Here is a 12,635-nt window from a genome sequence, read left to right as displayed (position 1 = left end):
CCATGTTTATGATTTAGCAATTATGGTACAATTTAGAATTTGCAGGAAAACAGTCAGCTAACAAAAACAGTGCAGAAACCCAGAATAATAAGTAACAAATCTATTTTAAGAAAAAGATACACGTATACGGACTTACCTGTCACAACCAGAAATAGGCACAAACCAACAAGACTGGAAGGGAGGAGGAAAACATGCTGGTAACAAGGACCATGCTTTACAACGAATGCCCTGGGGCTTGCCTATCTCTAAGGCTCAAAGGGAAAATTATTAAAACTCCTTCCTTAGTCGGTACACTGCAGCACATCACAATTACGGTCAGTAAATAATCTAAAAAACATTGGAATGATTTTTTTTTTTTTTTTTTTAGAAAACTATCCTTCTTCAAGGAGGAATTTCACATAAATATCTATGTAAAATTTCCCCCTGGAAAAGAAATGTTACTTCTATATATATCATCCAGGCAGCAGATCCAAGGTGAAATTTTTATAGGACAGAGTTTTATTTTCTCTAAAGATGTTACCTCTACAATAATACTTTATTTTCTAACATGTAAAGGGAAACAAAATATCCTTTCCAGTATTTCCAGCTGCCCTGAGTTAATGAACTTCACGGTCCCTACCGATGGGCTGTGAGTGAGCAGGTGCAAGTCAAGTCAAAGTCCTTCCAAGCAGGGGAGAGAAGGCTCAGATAATCTTCAGCCCAGAGTGGGACCTATGAGTCTGGGCCCCTCTTCCTGCTGTGTCAGTGCCTGGGTCTCCCAGGCCCAGGATGGAAGAGCACCCAGAGGCTGTACTTACTGGGACTAAGGAAGAATGTGTGTAATAGGATCAACATGCCCACAGTTTGGTCCGGTTGAGAATGTGTGTAATAGGATCAACATGCCCACAGTTTTGTCCAGTGATTCCTCAAGATACTAGTACTTCACCCCTGGGCCACTATGAAGTGTTACCACCACCCCCTAATGCAGAGACAGCACGTGAAGGGGTATTTCTGTCATTTGTAAATGTCCCTAGTAATTAGAGACAGAGGGAAAAATCGCTCTTTTAGCCTAAAGATTAGGAACTTCATGAAAGCAACATCCCATAGAGAACTGACAGCTATTCTGAGGATGTGGATCCAGTTCAGAGCAATCTCAATAAAGGCGCCAGAAGACCTTAGAGTTCTCTGAGAGATCAACAGGCAAGTGATGCACAAGTTACTTATTTATGCACTGGCTATTTTTAAGACAAAGCCAACCAGATAATTTGCAACTATTCACGGAAGGTTTTGCAGGTTTGGATAAATATCTCTTTCTTCTTCTTTGGTCCCAAATATTTATGTAAACTTCTGATTTGAATTATCTATTTTAAGTGGAAAAAAATGAAGGCAATACCCTACATATCTTCTTTACAAAAAAAAATTAAGCCAAAGCCTCCTTCATCACTCTAAATAAGTGGAAAAAAATATTAGTGACTATCATTCCAATTACCGTAAAAAGAAGCTACAACTATTGATAATCCCTAGTTGGATATGTGGATCTATTTGACTAGTAAAGATTGTATTCATTATAAGAATCCTAAGCAAACACTCATATAAAAGCATTTTTGCCAATAAAAAATAACAAAAGGTGTGTATCTTAAAATTACTTCTATAAGGAGAGGAGCGGGGCGCCTGGGTGGCTCAGTCGGTTAAGCGTCTGCCTTCAGCTCAGGTCCTGATCCCCGCTGGGGACTGAGTCCCGAGTAGGGCTCCCTGCTCGGGGGAGAGTCTGGTTCTCCCTCTCCCTCTGCTCCTCCCCCACCCACCCCATCCCCTCTTGTGCTCTCTGGCTCTCTCTCTGAAATAAATAAATAAGATCTTTAAAATAAGTAGAGGAGCAATGGGAGCTTTTGGACCATTGTCTTAATTGTGAAGACATCATAAGCACCCCAATATTATTTTATGCCCCACATTGTTCCAGACAGGAGAAGGTTCTTCACTGCACGAGAAGACCACACGACACAAACACATCCAAGTCACACCACAAGTTGCACTAGCATGGGAAACACATTGACGAGACAACACACAGTAGGGGTCAGGTACAAGGGTCAGCTCATCACACATCGGGAACCAAACAGAAACACTCTGAAACTCACAGAGATGCTTACTCTATTCCCCACCCTGTGCCTCCAAAAATCACCCCCAGGGCCAGAATGGTGCCTGCCACAGCACCTATTAGTCTGCTTGTGGCCATGTTCACTGTGCGGAGGGAAAACGGAGATCTTTTTTAATAAAGGACATTAATCACACACCGATTTTGCTAACACACAAAATAACCTTTTCAGGAAATGCTCTGGAAGTCAGTTAAGTACTGACATCTCTCCTTTAAGATTTGAAATGAAGGTTTACATACACACTGAGAATACTTGAGGATAATTTGTATAATTTTGAGGATAATTTAACTGCAAACTCCACAAACCCTTCTTAAAAACATCGTCTCTTATAAATGCTGTTGAACCCATATATAATCTAATTTGAGTTAGAGTTCCTACAAGGAATGAATTGGAATTAAAATATCATTTAAACTGCCTAACAGCAAGTCTGGGTTTCAATTACAAAGTAACAAGCCATTAGTATACTTTATAAACTTCTCAAACTGTAAAATATGCCTAAGAGGCTACATGTTTTTAAAATTCAGAATTTATTATCTAATTTTGTGAGAGTCCTTACAAATTTAAAAGACTATCTTTAAGATTAAGTGTATTTTCACCTGTAAGAGTGTATTTCACGTAACTCTGCAATGTTTGGGTTTCTGTCACAGTATTTGGGCATTGAGGGTTTTTTTGTTTGTTTGTTTACAGTTTGAGTCCATAAACTACTCGCCGAGAAAAAGTTAGGGTCGCCAGGAGGCGTGGGACCAGCCAGCAGTAGATTACTGAGTGGAGATACTCCACGCTTGCACATCACCTCCTCCATGCAGAGCTTTCGGATCTTGCAAAAAGGGCCTGCGCTGAGCAGAGGTCCTCAAGTTGCTCTCCACACAGGCAAGGTGAAGGTTAACATTGAAGCAGAAAGGCAGATTAAGATTGAGTGTGTGAGTGCAAGCGTGTGGACACATACACACTTTACCTCATTCCCATGTGAATCGAAAGTACTGGCTTCAAATCACTTTACTAATGAAAAGAGAGACTGACTTTGATAAGGCTGCATCACACACAATGTGTGCTGTGAGGCAATGAAGCAAAACAAAGAACCACAATTTGAACTCACAACTGTTTAAAGCTCAATATTGGGGTCATTGACCTTTTTTGTCTAACTCCTCTCTGAAAGAAGAGAGAGAACCTCGGATCTCCAACCCTGGTGAGCAGCTGTACTTCATTTCATCACAGGGCAAACAATATGAGTAAGAGTCTAGCTTTATCATTAGGAAGGTACAACCTGAGTTGTTCTTAAAAAGAAAAAAAAATGTGAAATACAACAGAAAACAGAGAAAGTCTACTGAGGACGTTGAGGAGAATGGAAAGAAGGCCAACATATAAGATGGTGGTGATGTTTTCCAAATAGAACAATACATTATAATCCAAAATAACCTGAACTATATCTCAGATTTCCGAACTGTGAAGGCAAATCCTGGAATGAAAGGTATTATAGATAGAAATACACATTTTTTAAAGATCTTAGAAAAATCATTGCCTTCAGAATACTAAATTAACCAGGATATAGTATTTTGTAATTTTTTCCCTTAAGATTTAGGTTTGGCCCTCAGAGCCAAAATGCATGAAAGTCCTATTACCCATCCAATTTTTATATAAGCTACAATGTTTTAGAGTGCTAAATTGTAGGACACACACACACACACACACACACACACTGGTAAGATGTGGTGCTACATGAATACTTGTTAATTTTTAAAAACTATAACTGCATGAATGAATAAAATGGCAATTTAAAGAGGCTTTTGTGTTTGCTGTAGATGTAATTTCTCACTGTACAATCAAGAGAATTAGGCAATCTGTCATGTGGGTTTTAAAAATCAAACAGAAGAGCAAGGCATTTCTGTAGATGCTTCAAATATGCATTCCAGGTAAACAAATACAGCCTATAATCTCTTCTGAGCAAGAATAATTATCTTCAAATTCTTAACTGATAACCACTCTTAATACCAACGAGAGATAAATTAAGTGCGAAAAGAGCTTTTTCAAAAGTATCCTCCATCCTCCTTGTTCACCCTCCCTCCTTCCCTCTCGCTGCCTTCAACTCTCGTACACTGACAACATATGTGAAATACACTTGGCTCTATCATGGTACTGAAGAGGGTTATCTCTTCCAGAAGGTCGTGATTCAGCCTCGCTTTTAAACTGACATGAATTAATCAACTGGCTCACAAGTGGGTGGATTTTTGCAGGGGACAAATTTGAAAACGGAAGGTTCAGCTGCTCCTTGCAGCTACAAAGGATTTATCTTATTTAAAAAAAGAAAAAAACACCCCCCAACCCCACCTTGTATTTGGGGGGGCCTATGCTGTCGTTTTACTCCTGTACTAATTGATTAGTGATGCAACTGTATCTGTTCATTCATTCACTCGTTCACTTGTTCATTCGTTATTTATTAAATGTCTTTTTTTGTTCCAGGAACTATGCCAGGCACATGATGACATACCTTTTTTATCTCCGCGTCCCACCAAACCTGGAGATGGAACTCGTAAAGACTCTAGCTAATAACACAATCCCCCTATGAGGGACTCAACTTTCTTCCCTAACTCTTTAACGTACTTACCTTTGCGTTATAACTTGTCTGTGGAAATTCTTTATTACCTAGTGGTATGTCTTCATTTTTGTTTTCTCACCAATTTCTGTTGTCTTTTGGTTTATTATTAGTTCGGGTTACCTGCTATCTAGTATCACATGTAAAGGCACATTTTTAAATAAACTTGTACTATTAAGATACAAACTATAACTTTCCTCCTTTTCGTAAGACTTTCTACTTTATTAGTAGAATTCTCCCACAGACAAGTCATGCTTCCAATAGTGTGAAATTGTGCTTTTGAAACTGAGCAATGGGTTTTTTTTTTCTTACTTTTGAGAGTTTCTGGAAAAAAAAAGGTGCATTTATTTCATCTAAGTGATTCTAATGAGCCAAAAGGGTTATCATCCTGTATCCCTTAATAATTCAAAGACTGGAAGCATCAAAGCCATCATCTGTACTCTTATAAGCCAAAGCTCCTTCTGTAGGGATTTATGATTTCACTAAAATTTAAGATTAGAAATAAATACTAAATATACTCTTTATAATTTAGAATATAACATTGGCATGACAAACATGTTTTCTAGCTCCATATTTCAATGTTAGACAATCAGATCTCCTTACTCCTTTCCATGAAATTAAAAAATAAGTTCATTTTCAGATACATTGGGCGAAATGTCTAAGAAGATGAAAAATTATTTCATATAAGCGTATTATTTCAGACAGTTTACATTGTCAATGAAAATATCCTGGAGTTTTTCTGAACTCAAACAAAATCAATTCAGTTACTAAAAAATTAAAACCTGGTAAATCCTTCAGTTATTGATGAGGCCATTATTAATGAGAAAAATACATAGGTGATACATAATTATACATGAGCATAATCATATATGATAATCATAATTCCTCATCTGTAGTCATCTGAACTACAAAATCAAAGATTTGTGTACTCACAAAGGAAGTTATCAACAAGATATATGCAAACAGTAAATGTAAACACTAAATAATACTCCTCAAGGTATTAAGACTTAGAAATTATTGTTTTCAAAGTGCTAAATGCTAATAATATAAAACTCCCTCGACAGGTAATGGATCAGCTAACCAGCTTAATCACAACAGGGTTACTGTTTCACCCTTTCTACTTATTACTGCGCTATGAGAACCAGCAGAATAACTTAATACTCAGCTTTAAATAAGGCAGTGCACAATAACAGAGCATTAGGCTCAAGATCAGGTGATCTATGTTTTATTCTTGGCTTTGTCCCTACCTAGCTGTTAACTCTAATAATTAAATAGTCTTCTCATCTGTAGAACAGCAGGTCTGGACTGAATGACCACCAAGGCCCTTCTATCTCTGATTTAATGACTATGGACATAATGAAAGGGTCTGAGCAAAGCTCCCAGGAAGGCCTCTGTCCTTCCTTATCAATGGAAACATGTGATATGTCCTTCTCTTCCCTCCAGTAATGGCGATGCAAATCATCCAGTGAGAAAAATTCCACTGTACTGCATAATAAGCACCAATCAAAGATGTCCATGAATTGTCAAAAATTACCAGTACTTCTACTGGCTCTCCCTGCAGCAGGTGGGAGTTCTAGGCCTTTTAAAGGGTACAAACTTATCCTACCCCGTTAGGACAAACCAAAATAATTTCTCTGAATTCAGTGGACACATGTTGGGAGAAGGACCAGAAGAGTCCTCATATGTGAAATAAATGTCAATGTGGAGAACATGAGTGAAGTAATATGTAATAGAAAATCCTTTTTAGAAAAATCCCTGCTCACATGGTTTTTGCTTTGAAATGCTATTTCCTGTCTTTTAATAATTTTGGCTTGAGAAGTTGGAGCAAATAAACCAGTATGCTTTAAACTGTGGGTACACAGGTGCAGAGTGACTTCAATGGCAACATTTTTACGTGTGTGTGTGTGTGTTTTTGTTTTTTGTTTTTTTGGGTTTTTTTGGTTCCTACTCAGATGGAGATGTTGAATTTTTATTCTTCCAGACACTTACTTTTAAAATACCTGAAACACATTGGCTAATTTCTGGTGCCCCCAAATCAACTGAAGCAAAGCCACAGAGTTTGCCTTGATTTTTACTAATTTAGGTTTTGATCCAGAGGCCTGCAGCTGGATACAAATTTATCTTTCATGCCTTTGTTAGTAATACAGAAGACTATTTTCAGATTGCTTTTTGAATGTTTTTCCTCCATGACAAGAAAATAAAACTAAATATTTTTTAAATATCTTGTCACTGTATCTATACAAAAAAGTCATCTATGGCTAGACAGGCCAGATCACTTGGGTGTTGCCCGTTTTATGACAAGCATTTGAGAAGCACCACTGTGATCCACAAGGCAAGTGCCAACCAAACTAATTCAATCATGAGAAAGAATATATGGTAATCAGAGAAAATCTACGGCACCTAACTAGCTGCTGGACCTACAGTCAAGAAAGTACACACTGTTTCAATATTTGGAGTTCATGACCTGCTACTCTTCAACAAAGCAATACAACAAACCATTACTGATAAACTGAAAAACAGTACTAACATGCACCATCTTATTTCCTTCACATGTTCCCAATGGGAAAGTCTGTAATATTTATTGAGGACCTGAAGTATGCCAAGGATATGCTGCTCTTTAGCTAGTAGATGGTCAATAAATATTTTCTATGGATAAAATGAGAGATAAAATACATAGCTTCCCTCTTACCAATTTCTTTTAACCAAAATATAAAAAATAAAATCATAAAACTCACTATGAGGTGTTAAAATTTTGATTTCTGTTGTTTCTCATTTTACTTGTGTATTAACAGATTTTTCTATAGAGGCTGAAAAGATATTAACAACCATTTTAGACAGAGCTATTATTTAGTCATACTAAAATTGCGTGGCTTTTCTAGAAATCTAATAATTTATAATAACTGCTCTTCATTTGTAGTAATTAATGGCTTTTTTCAACTTAATCAAGATTATCAGAGTCATGAGGATTTTAACAATTCTGGAACCAGTGGGTGCCTTTACTTTAGTGATTCCATTGTCTTCATTAATAATGAAAAAAGAAAATGTGCAACAGAAAAGAAACACACCAGAATGTGTATATTGATTACCTCTGAGTTGTGGAATTAAGGGTGATTTTTATTTCCTTTTTAATCTTTTTCTGTATTTTCAAAATTCTCTACAATAAACATGTATTACTTGAATGGTCATAAAAGTTATTTTTAAAAGATAGTATAGAATAGAATCACAGGGAAAAGGAAAACAAAACGGAAGGCAGCCATGAATCTCTTCTCCAGAATGCGGCTGTTTACGCCTCCATCTAAGCTTTCTAGGCATGGGTGGGTGAGGAATTGGGGAACAGACAGATCCAGACACCTGATAAATCCCCACTCCACCTAATGAAAAAGGACAGAGGGATCCCTGGGTGGCGCAGCGGTTTAGCGCCTGCCTTTGGCCCAGGGCGTGGTCCTGGAGACCCAGGATCGAATCCCACATCAGGCTCCCAGTGCATGAAGCCTGCTTCTCCCTCTGCCTGTGTCTCTGCCTCTCTCTCTCTCTCTCTCTCTCTCTCTCTCTCTCTGTGTGACTATCATAAAAAAAAAAAAGGACAGAGTCTTAGGCAATGGAGCTCTGCTCATCTTTTCAGGCATCTTTATGCATTGCTTGAGGAAACAGCATCTAGACCTTTAGGAGAATCAGACATGCCATGGAGAGAAAATTTGGAAAGTGTGAATGTCTGTTTCCCTTGTGGGAGCTTTATATCCACTCTAAATCCAACTTCTGAAGGCGGATCCAAGAATTTTTTGTTCCAGTTTTAAGGTAACTAAAGACTAAATGTGAAAGTGGAATTGGTTCCTTTTTACAAATATAAAAAGGAGAACAGAAATAGACTGCGAGGGTGTGACTATGATTCTTATAGAATTTTAGCATCATGGGCATTTTCAGCAAATGCACGAAGAGTGTTTAGCACACCCACTATTACTGAACATTACACATGCACCCAGACCCGCTACATCTCTTCAGGAATTGGGGACCATGGAGCTTCATACACTTTTGAAGTTGTATTTACCCATATGGACAATGCTGAAGTTCAGAGTTTAAATGAGCTTTCATGCAAAACTAAGCAGATCAAAATGACACTGTTTCTAGGTGCATTTTTTTCCCTACCTGCTGGAAAAAAAATCATGATAGTTATTTATAAAACACCATTAGTGGTACCATGAAAAAGAAGAACCTGGTGTATGATGTCACTGGGATTCATCCTTTGTTCTAATAACTCTGGTTTCTCAGGTATAATGCTAGATAGATGCTGTAGTAAGCCTATTACAACTGATGACTTCTTTAGATCTTTGCAAAACATGAGGGCTTGGGAATGAGGGGAATAATGAGAAAGTGATTACCATGTTCATGATGACAAAGACTACATTATGACACAATGTAATAGGAGGCAATGGGCCTGGTCCTAGCACTGTCTCTAATTACCTGGGTAACTTTATAGGATGTCACCTGACTTCAAGGCCTGTGTATTCTCATCTGCAAAGTGAGGGTGGTTCCAGATGGTCACTGAGACGCCTCTTAATTTTAAAATTCTAGGGGCGCCTGGGTGACTCAGTTGGTTGAGCATCTGACTCTTGATTTCGGCTCAGGTCACGATCTCAGGGTCGTGGGATGAAGCACTGCATTGGGCTCTGTGCTCAACGTGGAGTCTGCTTGAAGTTCTCTCTCTCTCCCTCCACCATTCCCCTTGCTCTCTCTCTCAATAAATAAATAAAATCTTTTTAAAAAAACAAAAATAAAATTCTAATTTCTCTCCTTCTGATGGCTGTTTAAGACAAAGTCCAGGCCTTTTGTGTTCTCTTAAAGAATTAACATTCTGTGAAGATTTTCAACTTCTGCCTAATCAAAAGCATGTTTAATCAGAATAAGAAGACTGCAATCTCCCTCTAGAGGGACTCAAATACTGAAGAATGACTAGAGTCTCACATCGGCCAAAAAAACTGTATCTATTAGAAAACTGGCATAGTGTAGACAAACTGTAAAATGATTAACATATGTGATTATGAAAAAAGAAGGTTTAAACTAAAGAAAGGAATCAGGAAGGAAGGAAATTGGTATATTTACTTCTTCTTAATCTCAGTTCTAAACTAAGGGGAAATTCACACATTTTTCCTCTCAAGACGTCATTCTAGAATCCTTCATTCTGCAGTAACATGAACTATATATTTGAAAGGCCAAAAAAAAAAATCTTCTGATGTGTCTCCTTTCAAACCTATTAAGTTGTTATACTGGCACCACTGGAAGAGTACCAACAAATTCAGTATGTGATGAATTGAAACTGAAATCACACAAACCCTTGGGTCCTTCATCCTTGGGCGGGTGAAGGTTCCTAACTGGATCCCGGATACTGCAGTCAGTCCCTGCCCAGGTGAAATCACAGATGCAGGTGGCTTCATTACTACACACCTGTGAAGAACAAAGAACAGAGATGGGACATTGTCACTGGGATTGTGCTTTTCTGAATAATAGTGATAAATGTGAAAGAGCCATGGGGCAGGGCAGAAGCTTTTAAAAACTGTTTTTGAATTCTTTAAGTCTCCCACGGTGGACAACGGGAGACAGTGTCTATATTAAATTGTTGAATAGTGTTTTTCTTGTTAATTAAAGAGAGACCCATTTAAAAGAAGAAGATGTTTCATTAAATATTAATTCTGTTGATATTATTTACCTGCACAAATGTCTGATGATGTAGTTTTTTCAAAAGTAGTTGTTTCTAGGAACATACTTTAGAAACATATGCTTAATTCAAGAAATTAATAGATACTGGGCTCCAGTGGCAAGGCCAGAGGTGAAAGGCCAGAAGACATAAATCATCAATGTACTGTTTTACCTCACCATGTCCAACATCACATTTGTTTGGTGGCACTGTCTCAGCCAAATGAACACCCCCCAACCTTCCCTGCCTGCCCTGGGATCACTCTTCTCTGTCAGCCAGGCTGAAGACCCTCCTCGCATGCTCTTTGTCTCCTTTTGCTGGTCCTGGAGACCAAGCAGCATGCTAGAATGAGCTTATAATTTAGATGAAATAAACAACCATCTGCAAACTAGAGACAGAGGTGTTGAAGCTCTTATTCACCTGTGAGATACATTCAGAGACCGATCATTAGGGATGATAAATTGAATAGAAGCTTATTTCTGTAAGAAGCTTTTTAATCTGAAATGTTATAGTATCACGATTACGATTAATGAGGCTGAATTTGACCTTTTATTTAACAGGATGAAAAAGTGGGAGAGATAGTAGAGAATGAAGAGCCTTTCTAAGCATTAAGTTTTGATGTGTTCAGGGCAACGACTGAAATATCTCTCTGGTGCTTTTATTTTAACATAACGATTATTGCGCACTTACTACGTGCTAGGCACCTTCGCTGAGTGTTTTATGTAAAGCATCTAATTTGATCCTCACACTAGCACTCTGGTGGCTGTGGGAGGGTAAGTGACTTACCCGAAGTCACCGAGAGAACAAGAAGCAGAGCCAGGACTCCTACCGGTGGCTCTATCTAGCCTCCAAATCCATGTTCTAAATCCCTAAGCTGTACTGCCTCCCCTGTGAGCCTAGGATTCAACCAAACCCGAAATGCTAAGTAGTCACTGGGCACGTCCTTCTTAGGCCTCTCTACCTTGTTCTACTCTACATTTACTCTATCTCTATATCTACTCTATATCTATATTTTGAATTATTATCACCTTCATTCCAGCATCTCCTTTTATATCATCACTCTCAATTTCTTCATGTCTCTTTTTTTTTTCCATTTCTAAAGTCTGTATACATTTTGAAAGATCTTTCTTTTACTAAACCAATTTAAATAATTATTAAAACTTGTTTCTAGATATTAAGCCTAGTTTTGCCAGGAAGTGTCTGCCCAAACACTTTTCAGAGAACTACAAATGTATTTCATTCAACTACAAATGTAGTTCATAGAATTACAAATCCATGCATGTGTGAGTAGAGAAGGCATCTTCTCTTGAGCTGGCAATGGTCTGCGCATAACCATACAACTTTAAACATGTGAATTATACCAGTGGTCCAACTTCTAGTCTATGCGATCTGGCACATGCAGATATTCAGTTTACATGCTGACTAGCTAAAGGGGAATTTCTGAGAGGACTAAAGTTATTTTGAATGGCACAAAGTAGTTCACGTGGGGTCGACAGCTCTATTAGGAACCATATCGATTTTCTTCCAATTCTTCAGATGTCAAGCTATAGATACGTGGTGAATACAAACAGCCAGTGATAAGAGAAACAACAAAATAAAACCATATTAATACATATGGGTATTATCCTTAGCAGATAAGCATACTAAGGAAAGCATCTTAGGGCACAGATACTGGCAACACTCACAAAAGGAGAATGAATGGTTGGAATGGAAATCTGACCGCTGTGAACTTTGAGGGTGCCAGACAATAAAAGTTTGAACCAGAACACAGATGCCTACTTACCCCATGGCCTGAACAGACTTTACCCTTGGAATCAAGTGGGCAGCTACTCATATTTAGGGCCTGAATCTGTAGGCACTTCCGATCTAAACACATCATGGATGGACCACATGGCGTTCCATCTTCTACATAGCCCACATCTGTATCATCATCTAAAATCACATGAGCACCACTAAAAGGAGAAAAATATTCATACAACTATTAGCAGCATAGTTAGAAATAGAAAGTCAACATGAAGGAGGCTTGGTCTTTATGAAACTAAAGAGGCATTTCTCCACTTATCCCTTCCTTTCCCCTTTCCCCACTTCTCCTTAATAAAAGAGCACATTGACAGGAAATACCTTTTATTGTCATTATTACACTGCATGCCATCAGGAAAAAAATGTCATTTGCACAAAGTGTATTCTAAATCTTCACTTGTTTTCAAGAACAACATAAAGACTA

At 38.1% G+C, this 12,635-nt stretch overlaps 1 protein-coding gene across 3 annotated transcripts in view; it reads right to left on the bottom strand.

Annotated features, from left to right (window-relative positions):
- The window catches only part of ADAM23 (ADAM metallopeptidase domain 23), a 169,339-nt gene that overhangs the window by 12,990 nt on the left and 143,714 nt on the right, over positions 1-12,635 (bottom strand). For 2 of the 3 annotated variants that reach the window (XM_041737549.1, XM_041737550.1), the window contains exons 23-24: positions 12,195-12,363; positions 10,050-10,161 (exon numbers count right to left, since the gene is read on the bottom strand). In XM_041737549.1, coding sequence (XP_041593483.1) covers positions 10,050-10,161; positions 12,195-12,363 — 281 coding nt within the window. Of the gene's footprint in view, positions 1-2,126; positions 2,218-10,049; positions 10,162-12,194; positions 12,364-12,635 lie in introns of all 3 variants that reach the window. The other variant, XM_041737551.1, reaches the window with a different exon arrangement.

Source organism: Vulpes lagopus, chromosome 22 (genome assembly GCF_018345385.1).
Source record: "Vulpes lagopus strain Blue_001 chromosome 22, ASM1834538v1, whole genome shotgun sequence".
In the NCBI taxonomy this organism is placed as follows: domain Eukaryota; kingdom Metazoa; phylum Chordata; class Mammalia; order Carnivora; family Canidae; genus Vulpes; species Vulpes lagopus.
Note: the sequence above shows the minus strand (reverse complement) of the source record. Positions and strands in the feature narration are given on the sequence as shown.